Source organism: Elephantulus edwardii, unplaced genomic scaffold, assembly GCF_000299155.1.
Source record: "Elephantulus edwardii isolate Elephantulus edwardi_28Jun2011 unplaced genomic scaffold, EleEdw1.0 scaffold00354, whole genome shotgun sequence".
Classification (NCBI taxonomy): domain Eukaryota; kingdom Metazoa; phylum Chordata; class Mammalia; order Macroscelidea; family Macroscelididae; genus Elephantulus; species Elephantulus edwardii.
In genome coordinates, this window is record NW_006400104.1 from 605387 (window position 1) to 629099 (window position 23713).

Genomic DNA, 23713 nt, shown 5'->3' on the forward strand with positions numbered 1-23713 from the left:
AAGCTCAACCTCAGTTGCCCTTTCTGTTATCTAAATGTGTTCTGTTGTACATAGGGTTTTCAGAGGCCTATTTCAGAAGTGGATAGAATGAACCTATTATAACTTAATTATATCTGGCAATGACGTCATTTCCAAAAAGTTAACATTTTGAGGTTGTAGATGGCCATATACTGGCGTGGGGGTGGGGCTGTTATTCAACCCACTACAGGGATCCACAGAGGAAACTCTGGAGGGGGCAGCCAAGATCTTTCAGAAGCCTGTGTGCCTGGTGGTCAGCTTTGTATCATGGGAAGAACTCTGATCAAGGATCTAAGAAATTGGAATTCTCCTACCAGAAATGAAACCTTTAACAGATCTCTTTACTCCTTTGGATTTCCCTATCTGTTTAGTAATAAGTAATGGTATCTGCCTACCTTGCCTCACACGATTATTACACAGATCAAAATGATAAAATGAAAGCTCTTTGCAGAACATAAAGTTCTATAAGGTTAAGGTTAGATGTATGGATCACCTTCGGGAATCCAATTCTAGCAGCCTAGTTGGTTATGTGTTGGTCTACTGACTAGAAGGTTAATTGATTTAAATCCCCTAGCTGCTCCTTGGGAGAAAGATGTACAATCTCCTCTTGTAAAGATATTTTTGACCTCAGAAACCTGATGTAGAGTCACCATGAGTTCGAGTCAACTTGACGGCAGTGGTTTGGGTTGTTTTCTGAGGAGCCCTGGTTGTTCCCTGGTTAAGTGCTTAACTGCTATCCAAAACGTTGACAGTTCAAATGCACAATCACTTCGTGGAAGAAAGATATGGAAGTCTGCTTCTGTAAAGACACAGCTTAGAAAGTCTATGGGGTCAATAGGTTTAATTTAAAAAAAATTTTTTTTGGTATGAATCATCTGCAAGTTTCACAAGAGAGTAACATTGCCATGCTCATGATTATTCTTTGGTCTGATAATCTCCTTTCTCTTTGCTAGGATCACTGCTTTTACCATGGGACAGTGAGGAAGGCGGAAGGGTCCAGCGTCACACTTAGCACCTGCCGGGGAATTAGGTAAGAGACTCTGGGTGTTTGTGGGGGTGTCTAGCACTTGGCCCAGGAAATAAAATGCTAGGGACAAGCTGGAATGGTCTTGGGCTGTGAAGGTAAACATTGATATTGGGTGCAAGTCAGCTCTGAGAATGACTTAACATGAGAGGAACCAGGGAATTTTGAGCAATACGCAATCATGTTAGCATTGAACTTTCAGTTTTTTCTAAGTAACAGGATAACTGAGCAAGTTTTTCATGTTCAAAAGGAAATGAGGAAAGGGAGAAGGGGAAGAAAAAAGAAGGAGGAGGGAAATTACTAGGATAGCAGAGGTTAGTGGGCAGATGAGGAGGGATGAAGGAAAAGGAAAGATTCAATGGGGACTTGAAAAGATGGGGTGATGCTAGGCACAGAACAGTAGTAATTAATTCAATAAAATACAATGAATGTGAATGATTGTACAAAACACAATGTACATGAACAAAACACAATGCAAATGGAGATTATATAAAACACAATCTAAATGTATAAAACACAATGCACATAAATGATTCAAACCAAAATAAATATGAGGGGGGAAAGACATTGCTTTAAGGTATAACTTGATCCTGTGGCTATTATTCTGCTTCCTCTAACATGACTGCTGAAACTGACCTGCGGGTTCACACGTGTTCTAGGGTGGGATCTGTGCGGATTGAGAGGTGGAGAGGGACAGGGACACCAGAGAGGAGGCAAGTCAAAGTTCTCTGATCAAGCTTCAAAGTTTATTCAAAGAATTCTGCAATAAATAGGCAGCTGAGGAGGCCGGGCTGCCAGGGAACCCAGCCCTAGGCTATCCGTTTACAATAGAGAGGGAGGGTCATGCCCCAAGGTGTTGATTTACAGGGAAAGAGGTAGGTGCTATCAGAGATGGATGGGGTAGGGCTGCATGTCAGAAGTGTTATCTGTAGCAAAGCTAAGATCTACTCAGGATGGCTTCCTACAGACTGCCCCTAATCTTGCTTCATTATCATCCTTGTTGCAGTTGTTTGCTGTCAACGTGGAACTCAGTCATAGCTGACCCTCCAGCAGGATTTCAGAGGCTGTGAGGAGAGGCAATTGCCCATCTTTCTTTTGAAGAGCAGCTGGTGGATTTGAACTATGTTCCTTTAGGTTGACAATGAAACTCCTTATCACTGGGCTACCATAGCTACATTACCATTTACAAAATATAATTATATTAGATCACAAAATGGAGGATAATTACATAATACTGAAAATCTTTCTAGCCAAGTTGACACATTTTTGTGTAACAAAATGTACATCATTACAGATCCCTAACACAGGAAACAGGACCAAATCAAATGTGAGAAAAGACTATGAAACATGAACATAAAGAAGTTAAAATAAGAGGAAGAGAGACTGAAGTAAGATAGATGAACAAAAGATTCCAAAGAACAATTCTAGGAGCTATCTCCTCCTCCATTATTAAGAGAAACCAAGACACCAAAAAATGGTCTGGCTCAATTCTGGTTTATAACAACCATATGCATGTCAGGGTAGCACTATGCTTTGTGGATTTTCAGTGACTGGTTTTTCAGAAGTAGATCACCAGGTCTTTTTTCCAAGATACTTCAGGAAAGATTAAAACCTTCAACCCTTCAATTAGTAGTCAAATGCATAACCATTTGGCAACCTACATTTATTTCCAGTATACTGAAAAGAATGGCTTTCTAAAAGAAACAAACAAAAAGCTTGATCCGTGTCATCTGCTGAGACAGTGGTAGAATTATTGCAAGTTTAAACTATCACTGTGGCATTATTGATGGCAAAATTGGGAAGTTAGGTGCATGATTGGCTCTTCTGGTTGGAGTGACTCCACTGTATACCTCTCTTCTCTTTATCAAGCTTATCAAAGGAGTAACTCATTTAATAATTGTTCCATTCAGTCAACAAACTAATATTGGTTACCAACTTTAGGGTCCACTAGTGGCCTACCTCGTTCCAAAGGCAAGTGTTTGAATCCATCATCTGCTCCATGAGAGAGGAAAGGGCAATCGCCTCTGAAAACTTATTGGAAGGTCAACTCTGTATGAGTTAATTCTTACTCGATTACAGTGAAGTTTTTGAGTGGTTTGTTTTTTTTTTTCTCTCCTTCCTGTATATCTGGATTTTGCTCTAATTGAAGAAAAGGTGAAAAGAAAAGTCATTGAGCCCTCAGTTTTCTCATCTGTAAAATAGGCATCGACTACATGCATTGTAGAGATTATCATTTAAATACTGTGTTTACACTCCGGCTGGCAAATTAAGGGATTACTGTCAATTTACAACAGTGAAACCCCACTGAGACTTACTCAGGTATACAAATAAAGTGAGTGCATACTGCAGATCCCATGTATCTGTTTATAAACTGGGCTACATCTCCTCTGTAAGGCTGTGTGGTGAGGTGGCCACAGGGAATTAAGCAGGAAATAAGCTTTGGCTTGGAAGTAAGACAGTGTGGCCCCGAATCTGCTACTCAAGTGACCTTTCTTGAGCCAAGCCAACTACTCTTGTGGTGGAGTCTGCAGGTTCTGCGAACACCACCTGCAGTGTGCAACCCCTTCCAAAGAAAGAGGAATGGGGACAAGCAGATGTGACCTGCTTTTCTCTGCCTCTTTGTCTAGCCCCTTGGTCAGGGCAGTGGGGACTTGGCTTGGCCTCATGTAAATCACTCCAGCAGCTGGGCTGACCAGGGAACCAGGGGGCCAGTCATCCATGTGTTTCTGTTTAGCATGCTTCACTGTGGTGGAGTCTCCCTGCTCACTTTCTCAGCCTTCTCACTGCACACCTTAAGAAACCCAGGGTGTCTGTGCGCTGGATTGATTTAAGAACTGGAGACTCATGCCAGATGGCTCTGTTCCTACCCTGGAGAAGGAGCAGCTGCAGCAGGAGCCGTATTCAAGCCCACATGCACTGAGTTGCCTCCCAGCCTCATAAATCGATGCTGCAATGGAAAGTCTCCATAGCAATCACCCTTCCATCCTTGAAACGTGTTCACTGTGATTGGAGAAAATTGGTATAATTTATGCCAAGTGGGACCTTCAGGCTAATGATACCAATGCAGAGGAATTCAGGCGAGTTTCTAAATGACTGCTAGGCTCCCTCTTCTCTCCACGGCTGTCATTTGGGCTAATTTAATTGAAGACATACTACATACTCATAGTAAACATAAATTCAGATGGTAGGAGAGAATGCACAATGATAATACATTTCTTTCTTACCTCTGCTTTGAAGATTACCCTGGCCCCTGAGATAGCCACTGTTAACCAGTTTTTTTGTGTATCTTTCTTCATTTTCTGGGGGGAAAAAAGAACATGGACATACCACCTGTTATTGTTGTGTACCATCAAGTCTCCTGTGACTCATAGTGACCCTATGTACAACAGCCCTAAACTCTGCTTTATCCTGCACCAATCTTATTGTCTCTAACACACCTACCCCCATTACCCAAGTCACTGAATCAATTCATCTAATCAAGGATCTTACTCTTTTGTGCTGTTCCTCCACCCTCCCATGCATGACGTCCCTCTCCAAGGACTGGTCCTGCTTTGTAACATGTCCAAAGTATATCAGATGAAGCTTCAGAATCCTTGCCTCCAAGGAGCAGCCTGGTTTAACCCTCTCCAGGATGAACCTGTTTGTTCTCTTAGCAGTCTGTGGTATATTCAATACTCTTTTCCAACACCACAGCTCAAAGGCATCAATTCTCCTTCTATCATCCCTAGTCATTGTCTAGCTTTCTGATGCATAGCCAGTGATTGCAAAGTCCATGTCCTGTATCAGGCACACCTTAGTCTCCAGACTGACATCATTGCTCTTCAGTAACTTGGAGAGGTCCCTGACAGCAGACTTTCCTAATGCAATATATCTTTTAATTTCCTGCCTGCTAGTGTCAAGAGTGTTGACTGTGGAGCATAGCACATAGTGGGTTTTAATCTTAATCAGATTTTAGACTCCTTTTAGAACTGGGTGAAAGCTATGGTTACTTATAAACTACGCACTAAAAAAGAGTCTTGGTGACATAGTACAGGACACACTGGGCTGCTAACCAAAAGATGAGGTCTGAATGCACCAGCTGCTCTGAGAGAAGAGCCTGGGTCATTTCTCCTATTGTGATTGATGGCTGTTATGAGCAGGACCACTTGATGGCAATGAGTGAGTTTCTGAGCATCTTGGTAGAACATGTGGCGTACTATCACATTCAGCTTCAAGCTTGCCACACCTTAGTGAACCATCCTCTAAATGTTCACAAAACTGCTTAAATTTACAAATATTTTGCAAACTAAAATGGGGTAACCATGAGTCAGAATTGATTCAATAGCAACTAATAACAACACACTGATCTTCCTTTTTCTCTGTGTTTGGATTCCCTCTGTCTGTAAAACAGAGGTAGATTCAAACTTCAGAATGACCGTTCAGTGTAGGTAGTTCTGGGCTACAGAGTATGGACAGGTCCGTGGGAAGGACTGACAGGCCACCCCTGTGGACCTGTTTCCCCAGGAGTGGCATGACCTTTGTTCTCCTTTGAACACCTTCTTTTCTTTCTGCACAACAAATAATAAATACTACTTTGGTGTCAGACAAGGAGCTCTTGGGGTGAAGTGTGCTTTGCGTTGTACTACTGACTAAAAGGTCAGTAGTTCAAATCTACAAGTTGCTCTGCAGGAGAAAGATGGGCATTCTCCTCCCATAAAGATCTGTGTTATTGTTGTGGTGTGCCTTCTAGAGACAACTGACTCATGACTGACCCTGCAGTAGGTTTTCAGTGGCAGAAAAATCACACTGGAGGAGATTACCCATCCTTCTCCTATGGAACAGTTGGCAGATTGGATCACATGCTTGGGGAATTATAGCATGGCTGCTGACCGCTGGCCACCAGAGCCCCGGATGAAGAGTCACCATGAGGTAGAACTGACTCGCCAGCTGTGAGCTTGGTTTTTGGCTTGTCTATGTCAGCCACTAAGCTGATTAAGCCTTCAAAAGAATATTCTGAGAAGGCATCATACTCCCCAATCTCAAAGTCTACTAACAGAGCCATAGTAATCAAAATAGCATGGTATTCATACAACAACAGACACATAGATCAATGGAATAGAATCAAGAACTCAGAAATCAACCCTTCTATCTACAGCCAACTGATATTGGACAAGGAAACAAAACTCATACTCTGCTTGATGGCGGCTAGTAACAAAAATAATATTCTACTGCTAGGAATGTAGCTCAAGAAAATGAAAACTGAGATACAAATGGAGATATGTACACCTATGTTGATAGTAGTGTTATTCACAATAGCAAGGAGATGGTAACAACACCTATCAACAAATTAAAGGATTGAGAAATTATGTCATGCCCCAAAAATGGAATATTATTCAGTACTAAGCAACAATGATCTTGTAAAATACTATACTATGGAAGAGTCTAGAGAGCATTATGCTGAGTGAAATAACTTAGTTATATAAGGACAAATACTGCATAAGACCACTATTGTGAGAACTCAGCAATATACATAAATGTTCAAAAAGGGAAAGAGAAGGGGGAAGAAGGGTAAAAAAAGTGGGGAAAAAAGGGGAAAACCCATTAGGATAGCAGAGTTTAGTGAGTGGATGGAGGATGAAAGAATAAGAGAGATTCAATGAGGACTTGAAAAGATAGGGTAATAATAAGCTTAGATCTAAATGAATTATATAAAATACAATGAATACGAATGATCATATACAACAATGTACATGAAAAAAACCCACATGAATAAAACACAATGTAGATGCAAACTAGTAAAGAGAAAAAAAATATACAATCAGTTCGTTAGAGTTTTAGATTCTGGAGCCATACAAAACCTGGTTCATATTTTGGTAGTAGTTTACTTCCCTAGACTTGGTTTTCACCCCTATAAATGGGAACATCAATAGTGACATCATTGGTGGTTTTAAATTTGGTGATGAATACAAATTTCTTTAGAGCAGGGACTTTCCTTTGACCAGACTGTATCCATAGCACCTTTCACAGTTACTGGCACACACTAACTTGCCAGTAATAATATGCTCAGTTATTCCACTACTGGAAATATACCCTCAAGAAACCAGAGCCATGACTCAAACAGATGTGTGCTCGCTCATTCTTATTGCAGTGTTATTCACAATAACAAAGAGGTGGAAGCATCCCAACTGCCCATCAAAAACTGAATTGGTAGAAAAACTGTGGCACATTCACACATGGAATATTACATGGAAAACACAACTTGGGTGTGAGCCTGAAAGAGTGAAATAAGTCAGTAACAAAAGGAAAAATACTGTATAACACTGCTGTTACTAAATAAAATTGGCACAGAGAAGAGGGGAGAGAACAGGAAGGATGGATAGATAATGAAACTGCACTGGAACCGATGAAGGGAGGACTATATTAAAGGAGTAGGCATTATCATGTCTAACAATTAACAATCTGAACAAGCAGCACATTATAAAGTGGATTAAGGAGGGGAAAGAAAAATGATTAGAAGGAAAATGCACCGCAATAAATCAATAAAAACTCAGCCTTTCAGTAAAATTTTGTTAAAATCACAGTTTAAAAAAAATAAAAAACAAACAAAAAACAAGAATGGGAACAGAAGAGTTAAAAATAAATAGTTAAGTTTGGTAAAAGGAAAGGTTGCACACAGTAAGGGAGGGATAAGACACTAACTACTAATTACATTAATCATTGACAAAATGTTTATGAATGATTGTATAGAAATCAATTTGATTTGTAAACATCAAAATAAACATAACTTTTTTAAAAAATGTTAAAAAAAAATCTGTGCTCAGTGGCTACTGCATATAAACATTTGTACCATATGCCAGGTATAATAGAAGTTCAATATTGTCAGGTGTCATAGGGTTGATTTTTAATTCAAGCTAATCCTACCAAGTCAATGGTAGGTGATTTTAAGCTGTGGCCCTCAGACCTGGTCTTAATTATTTTTGATTAAACATTCTTTTAAGTGGTTTAGTAATGGTCTGTCCATTTGCTGTACAGAGGTAACTCACGGTTGTTGTAATGCTAACCAATGTGACACTGATGTGTTAAATGCAATAATGGTTACCCATGGTGGACAGTGTTTGGTGGTGCTCCCCAATTAAAACAAGCTTGGAAGCAGAAGTGGTATCCATTTCCGAAATATCTTGCCTCCGGAAACCCTATGAACTTGGAGAAACGATGAAAGTTACACAATTGTTGAGGTCTTTTGTTCATAGGATAGCTATGAGTCATCTACAACTCGACGGCACTTAACAATAACAATTTCATGTAAAGGCCTTTGTGTGGATTGTGACAAATTATAAATAACATTGAGAAGTGTGAGAGTTCTAGAACATTCGTGCTTTTATGACATTAAGTATATGAAACCTCTACTTAAACCAAGAGACTGTTGTGCAAACAGAGAAAGGAAATATTCCATGGATTAAAATTTAAAAAGATGTGTGTCAGGGTTTTCAATCTGTATCTTGAGCAAATTATTTGAGAAACTGGACTCTAAGAAAAAGAACGTGGCATATCCTTCCGTATGCAGATGACACAACTTGGCTTGCTCAAAGTGAGGAGAATTTGAAGTGTTTCCTGCAGAAGATTAAAGATTGAAGCCTTCAATATGGATTCCATCTCAGCATCAAGAAAACAAAAAATTCTCATTACTGGAAGAAAACAAAAATTCTCACTACTGCACCAGTAAGCAGCATCCTGATAGATGGGGAAAAGCTTGAAACTGTCAGCTGCTTCATCTTAACCTGGATTCACAATCAATACACTTGGTATTAGTGTATCCCAGGAGATTGAGAGACATATTGCACTACAAATATCTGTAGTTAGAGATCTCGCCAAATTATAGAACAGCAATGATGGTTTGAGGACTAAGATGCACTTGATTGAAGCTATGGTCTTTTCAATCACTTGCTATGCTGCTGAGAGCTGGGCAATGAATAAGGATGACAGGAGAAGAATTGATGCCTTTGCATTGTGGTGTTGGAGAAGAGCACTGAACATCCTATAGACGGTCAAAAGAACAAATAGATATGTCTTGGAGATAAGTGCAGCCAGAGTGCTCCTTGGAGGCAAAGATGATAAAGCTTAGTTTCACACACTTTGAACATGTTGCTAGGAGGAGTGAATCCTTGGAGAGGACATCATGCTTGGGAAGGTGGAGAGATTGCAAAAGATGGGAAGACACTCAACCAGGAGCACTGACACAGTGACTGCAGCAGTGGGCTTGAGTGTGTCAGAGACTGTGAGGATGGCACAGGACAGGACAGGGTTCAGAGCTGTTGTTCTTAGGGTTGCTGTGAGTCATACTCAACTCACCAGTACCTAGCAACAATGACAATAACCTCCTGGAGCAGAGTAGAACTGCCCCATAGGGTTTGCTAGGCTATAATCTTTCTGAGAGCAAAGGGCCAGGCCATTCTGTGATGAAGCTGCTAGATGGGCTTGAATCACCAGCCTTTCTGTTAGCAGCAATGCACTTACTGATTGCAGCAAAAGGTCTCTTGACATGCTCACTACTATACTTTTATTTCTTTTGGAAGCCTAGTGGTAAAGAGTTGTGTGGCCAACTAACTGAAAGGCAAGTTGTTCAAGTTCAAGTTGTTCACCAGCTGTTCCAAGAGAGAAAGATGAGCAATCTCCTCACAAGCAAATTACAGTCTCTGAAAACTTGCTGGAGGGTCAGCTAGGAGTCTGTTTTTTTATAGGACTGTGCATAACAACAACAGCAACATTTAAATTGTGACTTGAGCGAAAATGTACAATGCAAATTGATTTTTTTTTTCATTCAGCCTTCTATATATGTGTTTTGGTTTACGATATTAATCAGAGTACCCACAATGGAATCTCACTTTCCCCACTGTCTTTATTTCTCATTTCGTGAATTCTTCCTGCCTTCTGGGCATTATACTTGCAAAATGGCTCCTTTTTTTTTACCCCATGTGATTGGTTATTCTAAGGTATGAGTGCTTCCCTGGTGTTGCAAAGTAATAAATGTTGGAGAGGATGTGGTGAGATAGGAACTCTTACACATTGTTGGTGGGGTTGTAAAATGGTACAACAATTCTGGAATACGGTTTAGTGCTTCTAAAAGCTGAACATAGAAATTCCATATGATCCAGCTATTTCATTGCTTAGAATATACCCCAAGAAAAAGAGAACTGGAAACTTGTACACCGATGTTCATAGCAGCATTATTCACCATCGCAAGAACATGGAAACAGCCCAGACTTCCAACCACAAATTAATGGATTGAGAAGTTGTGGTACATTCATACAAGGGAATACTATGCAGCACGCAGAAGCGATGATTTTATGAATTACTACCTAACTTTGGAGGGACTGAAGAGCATTAGGCTGGGTGAACTCAGTCCCAGAAGGACAAACACTGTATAAATACTGTTTAAAACCATTATTGTAGAATGGGTATGAGGATCCAAGGGAGAGAGGGTAGAAGCAGAGGGGTGAGGATGGGCAGGGCATGGAGGGTGGGTGGAATGTTAATCACAGTTGCACAATTTGATGGGTGGGTAGGGGTGTGAAGGAAATGGGAAGGATCTTTTGTGAAAAACAATGTATTCAAACTTTGTAAATAAATCAGTATTTTAAAAAATTCAATTTTCTTTTGATGCTTCCTGGATCTTTCAAGAGTTTTAGTATTGCAATTCAAGGCTTGAATTTGGTTCTCTACTCTTTCAGTGTGAGAAAAAGTAGTGAGTTTTTTCATTTCTATTTTCAAACTCCAGCTCTTTGCACAATTATAATACTTTGCTTTGTCATCTTGAACTTCCTGTTGAAATTCTTTGTTCTGAAATTCACTTTTACTTCAGTATTTCTTTCCTTTATTTTAGAATCTTGACATTCTAGTGCAATATTCAGAGTCTCTTCTGAGATCAATTTTGGTCTTTTCTTTCCCTTCTGTCTTTGTAATGACCTTTTGCTCTTTCTCAGTGGATGTTATCCTTGATGTCATTCCACAATTCATCTGGTCTGCTATCAGATGTTAATATTATTGAAGTTTGGTTTTGTTTTTTTAATTCAGGTGGGATAGTATCAAGGTGTATTTTGCTTCTTGTGGACTTGTTTTAATTATCTTCAGTTTCAGATGATTTGTTCCACTTGTCTGCTGTTTGGCTGGATGTTGAACCATAGGGGTATGTTTTGTTCCAGGTTCAAAAGTGATTCAGGGTTGTATTGTTGTCAGAACTTACTTACAGCAGATCATCCAGCGGGCTTTCAGAATGTGTAAATTGCACTAGAGGAGAGTGCCCATATTTCCCTGCTGAGCAGCTGGTGGACTCAAAGTGTCTGCCTTTGAGTTAAGAGGCAACTCCTTATCCACCAGGCCACCAGACCTCATGATTAAGGGCCACAGACTCAGGGCTTCAACCTTACTACTGTTATTTATAAATACTACTTTCATTATCAGAAAATATTTTTTTATTTATTATTTTAGTCAATTATAGCAACTCTGTGAGATGGGAAGTATTATCTGTGCATCACAGATGAGACAAGTGAATTCAAGTAACTTCTCACACAGGAGCAGAACTGCAATTAGAGTCCAGGTGGATCACCCCCAGGAGCCCAGATTTCTCCTGTGCTTCGCTGCTCCCATGCTAGAGTCCCCCCTCCCTGTGTGCCTTCTTTTCTCTCTTTTGTGCTACCTGTCAAATTAACTGTCACCTTTCTATATGTAGACACAGATAGAGGGATAAGGAAAAGAGAGTTAACAGAGTGATTGCCTCTCTCGGGTGCTTTAGGTATAACGAGGTCGGGTGTGTTCCCTTGGGTTTTGCTCTGAATTGGCAAGTTCCCCTGAAGCAGCTTGCCCACTTCCTTGAGGGATGCCAGGACATTTGAGTGAGTCCTTCAGTTATTCACAAGTTAAACCTGGATCACCTGCTGCTGGCCTGCCCTGCCAGGTTCATCTGCACAGTTTCATTTGTATAAAGGCCTTAATGAAAAATGCAGAATAGGATGCCTTCTGGCTGAGTTCTGTCTTTGCCAGGGCCAACATTTAGCAAATTAGATCAATGGAGGTTTCTAGAAAGATTGATGACTCAGTGCTCATGGAGAGGCAGGCAGCTAGGAGGACTGGACAATATTAGAGGAAGAGTAAGACAGGAGCTGGGGACATGAAGGTGAGGAAGGGATGGAGAGGGCCTGAAGTCTCGGAAATTCCACCAGCATCCAAGTGAGGGTTCTGAGTAAAGTTACAGGGCTTGCATCAGGCTCTCTGATATGTGTGTGAGAATTGCACCTGATCTAGAGAGCAAATTACAAGAGACATAGGATGGTGACTGCAGAATCCTTGAGCTGGAAGCACCTTCCATGTCCGTCCTTCTGTTTCACACTATAATCTGCCAACTCCCTGACCAAGAAGTTTGGGATCCTTTTGTTCCATAAGGAGCTCTGATGGCATAGTCCCGAGTGAGTTGTCTTGTTAACATAAAGGCTGTGCGTCTCTGATGGTTCAAATCCACCAGCAGCTCCTCAGGACAAAGATGGCCAGTCTCCTCCCATTACTGCCTTGGAAACTAAGAGTCAGAATTGTCTTGGCAGCAGTGATTTTTGTGCCTCCAAGTCACAGTTCATGATTTCAACTGGGCAGTGGGATTAATGTGGAATTGAACAGTGCAGACAATTTGACCTGAGTCTCTTCAGTAGAAGTCTGGGATCTATATTTTGAATATACTCTATAGCTCCCCGAGTGTCAAGGACTCTCCTTCATAGGGTCGCTGTGAGTCGCCTGTGACTCAACAGCACTTAACAACAACAACAACATAGCTCCCCGCTTAAAACAAGCTTGGAAGCAGGAGTGGCATAATAGCTTGCCTCTGGAATAGCTTGCCTCTGGAAACCCTATGAACCTGGAGCAAGGACGAAATTTAGACCGGTGCCCAGGTCTTTCATTCATAGGGTTGCTATGAGTCACCTCCGACTCAACGGCACTTAACAACAACTATAGCTCTGGTGGCCTAGTGACAAGAAGCAGCACTGTAGTCCCAAAGGCATGCAGTTCGAGGCCAAGCTGCTCCACAGGAGAAGGATGGGCAATCTCCTCTCTTGCAATTAAATGCTTTTGAAAACCTACTGGAGGGTGAGCTATGGGTCGGTTCTGACTCTATGGTACACAACAGCAACAGAATAATCTAGGGAGCTCTGGTGGCCGAAGAAGATGTGCTTCCAACTCAAAGGTATGTGGTTCAAATCCAGCAGCTGCCTCTTGAAAGAAAGATGGGCAATCCCTTCATCTGTGATTTACTGCCTCTAAAACCCCATTGGCTGGTCAGCTATGAGTTAGTTCCAACTTTATGGTTCAAAACAATGACATGGAGTAGTCCAATAGCTCTCTTTAGGAGCTATGGTCATAGGCATTGCTGATCTATAGATTTTGGACTGACTGATTGTAATTCTTTTCCTCAGGCTGTTGTAACAAATGATCACAAACTGAGTGGGTTATAAGAACAAAAATCTGTTATACAGTTATGAGCGTTAGGAGTTGAAGTTCAGGGTGTCTGCCATGTTGCTTCCTTCAGATACTTTGGGAGAGAATCTGTGGCATGTCTGTCTCCCAGCTCTGGTGGCTCTAGAGTTTCCTTGGCTTTGCAGCTGAAGTGTCATATTACTGTGTCTCCCTGTCACTGTGTATCTTTTACTCTTTAATATGGACACCATTTATGTGACCTTGGGTTAGTGTAACAATAACGTCTTCAAAGATTCTATTTCCAAACAGGTCACACTCACAGGTACAAGTTAGGAATTCAACATATCTTTTTAAGGGACACAATTCACCCCCTAACACTACTGGAGACAGCATAGAACATAAGAACATGGGGTCCAAAAAAAAAAAAAAGAACATGGGGTCCAAAGTCTGGTTGGCTTTAGATCTTTGGCCCCACATTTCCTGTGAGAGCTTGTTATTAAGAAGCCTGATGATGCAAGTCGTTTGCAAGTGGTTGTTAACCTAATGGTTGGCAGTTTGAACCCATCCAGTTGCTCTGCAGAAGAAAGATATGACTTCCCTTTTTCAAAAAGAATGCTTGCTGCTAAGGAAACCTTATGGAGCACTACTACTCTCTAACACATGGGCCTCCATGAGGTACAAGCTGACTCCATGGCGGACACCACTATCAAAATGACCTTCATTATTTGCCATAAAGCAAACTTTGGCTTTATCTATGTCTTATTTGACCCAGAGGTAGTGTGAGTAATTTCTGATTAGCTACACTTTGTGGCTCAACACTGAGACTTTCATCGATTTTTCTGTGGAACTTTCCACTCAACAGGTGCTCTCTCCATGGTCTCAGCCTGGCACACTCAAAACCACCAGCTGATGAGTGATCAAGCCCTCTGTGTTTCCAACATCTGTGTAGCCATCAAGGGAAAACAGAAATGATGGGAGCAGACCTGGTCAGCTGAGAGGAGATGATAGCTCAGAACAGGATGCTGGGAGCAGCTCTTTCCTTTGCCCTTTTCTGTCTGGTCCTGGGAGTGGACTCAACCCTTGGTCTTTATCCCATTCCCATCCCGCGGCTGTTCAGCATAGTGGGCCTCTTGCCATGGGGCTGGGCAGGGAATCGCTGTGTCAGCCTGGGCGTGGCAGCCGGGAAGTCGGTAGGCTTCTGGCACCAAAATGAGATAGCCAGGGATAGAAGCTGAGAAGGATTTCTGTGATCAGAACCCAGTGCTGTCTTCCTGAGAGCAACACAAACTCTTCCTGTGTAGCCAACCTGGGTGGGGATCCCACGGGACTGGGATGGGACTGGGGGTGAAAGCCAAGCCAGCCTAAAACAGAAGCCCTGCCAGCTGAAAGGGGCACACACTGAAATAGAGATGCTTTAACTTTCGAGCTTCCTGCATAGATGAGACCCTGAGGTTTTGGGAGCACAAAAGTGCTGCTCAATCCCCTAGGATTTACTCCTGAGCTTCCTTCTCTTGGAGCTCTGGATGCATTTCCTTGGTAGTATTCATCATAATGTACCAAGGATGACAAACGCCAGCTACATGGGCCTCTCTTCACCCATCAGTTAATTATTTATGGTAGTGATAAACAGTAAATGGATGCACTCTTCCTGCCGATCCCAGATAAGGCCTCAGAATCCTTGTCTCTAATTTGTATTGTGAGCGATGGGACCTTGCTGCAGGACAAAGGGCCTGGTGATCTGTAAGCATAAAAGTTCCAGCCTAGAAGCCCCTGTGGACTGACTATTCTGTAACACATGGAGTCTGTTTGAGCTAAAGCCAACTTGATGGCAATATACTGTTTTGTTGTTGTTGTTATGTGCCATCGAGTCACCTGCGACCCATAGGGACCCTGTGTACAGCAGCTCTGAAGCCTGCCCTGTCCTGAGCCAGTCTCACTAAATCTGACACACCAACTTCCATTACCCCAGTCACTGTATCAACCCATCTCATCCAGGGTCTTCCTCTCCTGCTCTGTCCATCTACCCTTCCGAGCATGATGTCCTTCTCCCAGGACCAGTACTGTTTTAACATACTTTATAATGATTTATTCTCACATCTTTAAACTCCCAGAGAGGAGATCCTGTGTTTGTCTTGCTCGTTATTCCATCTTCAACAACTAACATAAAGCTTGATAGATAGCAAGAGTTCGGTAAATGTTTGTGGGATGGATGTCTGCCCTCCACTGATTGTGGAGCACTTGAGGACAGAGATTATGTTTAACACAGAGCCAGGCTCAGTGAGTGAATGAATAAAATGAATGACAAGTAGTTTTATTCTATGTCCAACAGTGATACCTGAATCAAGGGGAAAATGCAGTCACTCATCCTTGACTATGGGTGCCACTTCTGCAAAGAGCTGCCTTGCTGATGTGGTAAAGTTGGTACTTGCAGGATTGGGCTTTTGACCTCCAGTTCATGGTCCTTACACAGAATCATCTCTGTTGAGTCAGTAAAGGATCTCCCTTTGGGAGATGAGGAAATTGAGGCTCAGAGTGATTTAAGAGCTTTGTTGAAGAACATGTAGCACTTTTGTGTTTAAGCTAAAACAAGAACCTGGGTCTCCTCAGCTCAGTACAGTGTGGCTGCCTTCTGGCAGTTAGATTGCCTTTTGCTGAGTCTGTCAAGTTTTATGCTGTGATTTATCATGGATCATATTTGGATCTGAGGATATTTTTAGAAATATTTGTTGTAGCATATTTTTATAGATATTAACTGACCCAATCCAATCTTTTTAGAACTCTGTAAACTTTTCTAGTCCAGGGAGTCTTAATCTAGAGTCCAGGAATGAGTCTACCAAAAAAACCACACCAAACTGAACCAGTTGTTTATGGTGTCTGAGTTTGACCATACTCTATGGCATGTTTAATGATTGATTTTTCCAAAATACCTCTGAATAGACTCGAGATATTGGGCGACATTGTTGGCTTAGTGGCAAGGAGTTGTGCTGCCAACCCAAAGGCAAGCAGTTCAAATCCACTAGCAGTTCCATGGGAGAAAGATGAACAGTATCCTCTCATGTGATTTAATTCCTCTGAAAACTTGTTGGAGTGACAGATACGACGTGTCGATTCCAACTTGATGGTACGCAGTAAAAACAATGGACTTGACCCATTAACCTTTCAGTTAGCAGCAAAAGTATTAATCATTCACAACACTCGGGAATTATTGTAATGAGCATAGCTGTTGTGTGACATGAGTTAGTTTCACAGATCCTTGTATGACAAAGTATAACTGCACATAGAATTTTCTACCCTGGTGATGCAGCGGATTAAGTATTAGGACCTTAGTCAGAAGGGCAATGCTTTGAATCTATCAATCAGTTACTGAGAAAACCATGAGGCAGTATGCTTCCATAAAGATTTACCACTTCCATAAAGACTTGGATATCCGATTGTATTAGGAAAATCTGCTATCAGGAACCTCTCCAGAGTGCTGAAAAGCAATGATATCTAGAGACCAAGGTGCACCTGATCCAGGCCACAGTCTTCGCAGTTACTTGGTATGTATCAGAGAGCTCGACAATGATCAAGGATGATGGAAGAAGAATTGTGGTGCTAGAGAAGAGTATTGAACATATCATAGACTGTCAAGAGAACTAACCGGTCTATCCTAGAGAGGGTAAAACCAAGCTGCTCCTTGGAGACAAGGATGTTTATACTCTGTCTCACATACTTTGGCCATGTTCCCAGGAGAAACCAGTCTTTGTATAAGGATATTGTACTTGGAAAGGGCAAGGGAGCACAGGAGTGGAAGACCCTGAATGAGATGGATTGACACAATAACTGGGGTAGTGAGGGTAGGTGCTTCAGAGACAGTGAGATTGGTTCAGGAAAGAGTAGGTTTCACAGCTATTGTGCAAAGGGTCACTATTAGTCATAGTTGACTCAACGGCACACAACAACAATAACAAGGGCAGTTTTACTCTGTTCTGTAGGGTTGGAATATGTTGGAATCAATGTGACAGCAGAGAGATTTTTCTTTTTAAAAACGGTTTCTGCTCTTTCTGCACTTCAAAATGAGCTGAACACTATCGACCCAAAGGCTTTTTTTTCAAAGCCAAGAACTCTGGCCTACACTGATGGACATGAGCTACTGTGTCAGTGGAGGATTCTCTCCACACTGTTTGACCCTGGCTACATCACACTGCTGAACTAGCAAAGAACCTCCTGACTGTACCAATGACCATGAGAGACAAAAGAAGGAGATGAGTTGGTATTCCAGGGGAATGGCAAAGGGCATGCTGACAAAGGAGATCAATCAGAACTGGTTTTGACAAAGACTGTGTCAATATAACAATAGAAACTGACCCACCCTCAAGGAATGTGCTATATGACAACCAAAACAGACCCTCAAGAAATGTGGAAAAACAACAGACTCAAGGAAAAGATAAATGAGATGGCCAAAGTCACCACATCCATTAGAAGGAATGCACCATCAGCTGTTTAAACTCCACTCCCTGCTAACAAAAGAGAAAGAAATCCTTTTGTAAGATAAAAATGGAGTCAGTCTGTCCTGACCCATTCATAATATGTTATGAACATTTAATAAACCTTAGTTTCTTTCTCTTGCTCTCAGAAAAAAACAAAACAAAACACAAAAAACACCAAAAAACCACACCAAAACCCAAAACCAAAAAAAACTGTTTCTAAGATTTGATTGGCAGATTCTTATCCCATTGATGGGTTTCAACCAGAAATTTCATTATCGGCCGAATGGCTAACTGTGGCACCACTAGGGTTCCTCTGAAACTATATATAAAATTATATATCTAGATATATAGATATCTCAGAGCACTTGATTGTGTTTATGAGAAACCTATACCTGGATCAGGAGGCTGCTGTGTGAACAGAGCAGGGGAGCACTGGATGGTTTGAAATTGGGAAGGGAGTGCGTTATCAATGTATTCTATCTCCATACCTGTTCAATCTATATGCTGAGCAAATTATCTGAAAATATGGACTCTGTGAGGACAAATGTGGTATCAGGATTGGAGGGAGACTTATCAATAATCTGCATTATGTAGATGACACAATCTTGCTTGATGAAAGTGAGGAGGACTTTAAGCACTTGTTGCAGAAGATCAAGGAATACAGCCTTCAGTATGGATTGTGTCTCAACATCAAGAAAACAAAGATTTGGATGAATAAGTAGTGTTATGATGAATGGGGAGGACATTGAAACTGTCAACAGCTTCATCTTGCTTGGATCTACAATTAACACCCATTGGTACCAGCAGTCAGGAAATAAAGAGATACATTGTACTGGGAAAATCTGTAGTTAGGGGAAGAGTAGTGATGTCAGTTTGAGAACTAAAGTGCACCTGATTCAGGCCATAATCTTTCCAATTACTAGCTATGCATCTGAGATCTGGACAATGAATAAAGATGTCAGAAAAAGAATTGACACCTTTGAGCTGTAGTGCTGGAGAAGAGTACTGGAGAGCCAAAACAACGAATAGATATGTCTTGGAAAGAGTGCAGCTGGAGGGCTCTTTGGAGGCAAGAATGATGAGGCTTCACCTCACATACTTTGGATATGTTGCTGGGAGGTGCTATTATTTGGAGAGACATGATGTTGGGAAGGGTGGAGGGTCAGCGAAGGAAAGGAAGGCCCTCAACCATGTGGATTGACATGGTGACTGCTGCAATGGGCTCTTGTGTGTCAGGAAATGTGAGGATGGCCTAGGTAGGACAAGATTAGATTCAGATCTTTTGTTCATAGGGTCTCTATGAGTTGTACTCGATGGCACCTAACAACATACATATATATATGCCATTGAGTCACAGGTGACTCATAGCAACCCTATGAAGGAGAGGAGTCCTCAATGCTTGGGTGTCTTTCATCCTCTCTCCAGGTTCATAGGGTTTGCCATCAAGTCAAGGTCAACTCACAGTGACTCCATGGACAAAAGGCCTAATGTGTGTGTATATATATATATATATATATGTAATTTATATATAAAAATTTATGTATTAAAATTTAAAAATGTAAATTTAAAACTTAAATATGAATATATATTAAAATATAGAAAAAGTATATGTATCTATCTTAGTGTTAAGGAGTTCCACTACCAACCCATAGGTATGGGATTTGAATTTACCACCTGCCCCACGGGAGAAAGATGGACATCTCCTCCCTATGATGTACATCCTCTAAAAACCTGCTGAATGGTCAACTATGGATCATTTCTGACCTGATGGTACCCACCACCACCAACATGCATTATATATGTATATACACATACATTCTCTGGAGAGGAAGTTCATAGCTTGTATCAGATTCTCACAAAGGGGCAGATCCCATAATAAGGTTAAAAACTCAATTGAATCTATATGCAGAAATTGAGACCTGTGGAAGGGACTTTCTAGGGATCTGATCTTTAACTAGAGATGTTCTGTTTCTCCATCAACAGAGGACTGATTATGGTGACTAGTAACCTCAGCTACATCATCGAGCCCCTCCCAGATAGCGAGGGCCAGCACCTGATTTACAGATCTGAACATCTCAAGCTGCCCTCAGGGAACTGTGGGTTCCAGCACTCCATCCCCATCGCCAAAGACTGGGCCCTTCAGTTTACAAACCAGACCAAGAAGCGACCTCGCAGGGTGAGTTTTAAGTTTCAGTGTAGGGCTCAACCTGGGAATAGACTTGTCCACTCTGAGGACCCGGACCTGTGTGTGTGTAGTTTTAAAAAATGAGGAGTTAGTTATAAAGGAGGAAATAGCTTTTTTCTTTTCCATTCTTTTATTATCTGGCATCCTCTTCCAAAATAGCTTGCCTTTGGAAACCCTATGAACTTAGAGAAATGAAGAAAGTTATACAAATATTCAGGTCTTTCATTCATAGGGTCGCTATTAGTCGTCTACGGCTCGACGGCACTTAACAACAACAACAATGTACTAGTTAATACAATAACTGCACTCTGGGAAAATACTACCCCATTTAAAATATGCTGAGGTACTGATTTCAGAAAGCTTAAAATGTAGAAAAAATGTGCTTACTATTTCAAAATAACTGCTTAGCCATATGCACAATCATGTTGTATTTATTTATACTGAAAATAGAGATATGTGGTTTTCGTATTCTTTGGGAATTTGCTAGCCAGCCTGTTCTCTCAAACTATGGCGGCCTCTGGTCGGGTGGTATTTTCTCGCCCACTCCATTGAGGTTTGTTGAGATTAGGTCCACAGTTCCAAAGCAGCCTCCAGCAATGATCAAGGTGGCAGATAGCAGGGGCAGGTGACCACAGCCAAAGCTGCCGCAAGGGTACAAAATGAGTGAGAAGGGCCACTGTTGACTAATGAACTCCATTTCCCAGAAATTATTTGAAATAAAGCCAAGTCTACTATTTCTACAGTTCTTATATCCTATATTTCTTTCTCAGATGAAAAGGGAAGATTTACACTCCACGAAGTACGTGGAACTTTACCTTGTGGCTGATTATGCAGAGGTAAGCAAGAGGCAGGGGACTTTAGCAGACAGATTACTCTTTTGACAACTACCTTTCCAGCTTTCAAATTACTTTGGGGAAATGCTGACACATTCAGCTTTCTCTGGTTCGTCAGACAATTTTGACCTAAAATTGGATCAAGGACTCTTTTTTGCCATTTTACATATAGCGGGGGGGGGGGGGAACAAACAGGAAAAGTCTATTGTAACTCAATTTATCAGTCAGATAGAGAATCAGGACAGTTACCTGAAGTAATATTTTTAGACAGAGTTTGAAGACTTTTTAGATTTGAGAACTTTTTCTTAGGGGCAATCTATTCATTCTCTAAAGAAATTTTAAGATAGTATGTTTTAATTACAAAGAAAATGACATCTGATTAAACCTAAGTTTCTTGCCCATGGATGAATTCTTGTTTATTATACTGGTTCCAAATGAAAACCTGCAATAGTTGCTCCTGAACTGTGGTTCACAGATCAGTATTATCAGCATCATTTGAATATATGTGAAAAACACAAATGCTCCAGACCAAGTGACTCTTACATTATTGAGGTGGTGGTGGTTGTTGTTTGCTGTCAAGTTGGAACCCACTCATAGTTGATCTGCCAGGATTTCTTTCAGAGGCAGTAAATTGCATGGGAGATTGCCCGTCTTTCTCCCACAGAGCGTCTGGTAGATTCAAGATTCATGCACTGGGATTGCAGTGCAGCTTCTTACCATTGCAGACAGAGGTGGTTGTTATGTGCTGCCGAGTCATCTGCAATTCATAGTGATCATAGTACAGTAGATCTGAACCCTGCCTTATCCTGAGCTAGTCTCACTGTCTCCAGCACACCTACCCCCATTACCCCAGTTGCTGTTTCGATCCATCTCATCCAAGGTCTTCCTCTCCTGTATTCTCCCTCCACCCTTCCCACCATGATGTCCTTCTCCAAGGACTGGAGGTAGGATTCACCTATTCATGTTTGAGTCTTCTGGGTGATCTTATACATGGTTAAATTTGAGAACTACTGACTTGAAGAACTTGAAGTTTAATCTTTAATTCTGTATTCCACGAATTGGACATGTTCTTTAAAGTCTTTGCATTCTGAGTTCATGAACATTTCATTCACCTTTTTTTTTTTTACTTCACTTATTAGTTGATTCTTGGTTTTCTATCATGGGCTGAGTCTGGCACCAGCAGGTACAGCTCTAACCTAGACAGACCCAGCCTTGACATTACAGTTTTTACAGAAAGAGCACAAGAAACCATAGTTCCGTGAGTAAAACTGTGAAGATGGAAAAGTACAGTGTATTAGAGACCATGTAAAGAGATCCAGTGTAGTTTGAGAAATAGCAAAATCTGTTCTAAGATGGAAATGTCTGACACACCTTAAGAACAGACTTAGATGTGAAAATAGAGAAATGGGCCCTGCATTTGCCGCATTTTACCTCTAGTTCTCTCTAGTTGCAGCTGTATAGCTGAGTCTATACGCTTTGTGACCATGATATAATGATGAGCTGAGTGCTCTTGGTATTGTAGCACAATGCATGATCCCCTGGGAATCCCTTTAAAACACAACTCATTGCAAAACAGGCCTGTCTTGTAGTCTTCCAAATGAATCATTACCAGCTACCGGAAATCCTCACGGTCGACAGCCTTGCCTGCTGGATGGAGCCTGGTGGTGCAATGGTGAAATGCTAAGCTGCTATAAGAAAGGCTGGGTGTTGGAATCCACCTAGCAGTGCTGCAGCAGGAAAGACTGAGTGGTCTGCTTCCACAAAGCGAACCTATGAAACAGGGCTACTCTTTTATAGTGAGCTGCTTGCTGTTAACTCCACAGCACCTAATAACAACCATCATCTGGTCTGGAGTCTCAAGGCACGGAACAGGAGACCATGTTGAGATGCCTGCCTTATCGGCAGAGGAGGGACCTCTTGAACGCTCTTACAGGACCAGTAAGAGTTAATTGGGCAGAGAAGTGGATGTGAAGGGCCTTGCAGCTGAAGGAACACTATGTTCTGCTTTGAGAAGAATTTAACTTTTCATCGATGTCAGTATTGCTTTTCCCAGCAGCTTTGTGCTTCCCCGCCCCCACACGCTACTTCTTTTCTTTTTCTCTCCAAGACTATAGGATATGAAGCAGTGCAGAGAGCAAAGCCAAAGCTGGTTCACCAGGAAAGGCTCCACAATCACCGAACAACCCCCAAAGCCCTATCTCCAGCCTCATAGCAGCAGCACTCATACTAGCTACCTAGAGTGGGAAAGGGGCAGGAAGAAGGCTGAGCTCCTCTGGCTCCAGGACCTTTCTTAGTTTCAACTTTGCACCTACGATTATCTAACACTATTGTCTTTGGTCTTCCCTTCCACCACCACCTCTAAATCCCTCTAAATCTTTGTTTAAATGGAAACTCTGGGAGTCCCATTGTTTCAGCATATATAAACTCAGCTTGCTCTAGTTTAGACTTGGATGGAGCCTTGCACTCCTCTGGCCCTGCATTTGCCCCAGGCACCCCAAGGGAATCTTAATGCAATGACGAACGCTCCCTATGGGGTTTCCCCTGTGGCTGCTGATGTGGAGGTGGGGCAGTGATTTGGCTTCTTAGTTCTTCCAACCTCTAGGGTCACAGCAAACTCCAAGAAGAAAAATATTTGGCCAAAGGGGTGTCACTAGATCCCAGTGGTTCTTTGCTTTCTTTTCCTGTTGCAGAAGTTAACACCCTCAGCACCCACTATGCAGGCATTTTTAGTGGGGATCCAATTAGACTA

At 41.6% G+C, this 23713-nt stretch overlaps 1 protein-coding gene across 1 annotated transcript in view; it reads left to right on the plus strand.

The window, feature by feature from the left end:
- ADAM19 (ADAM metallopeptidase domain 19) overlaps positions 1-23713 on the plus strand; it is a 150853-nt gene that overhangs the window by 69199 nt on the left and 57941 nt on the right. The window contains exons 5-7 of the mRNA XM_006901981.1: positions 972-1048; positions 19930-20122; positions 20902-20967. Coding sequence (XP_006902043.1) covers positions 972-1048; positions 19930-20122; positions 20902-20967 — 336 coding nt within the window. The remainder of the gene's footprint in view (positions 1-971; positions 1049-19929; positions 20123-20901; positions 20968-23713) is intronic.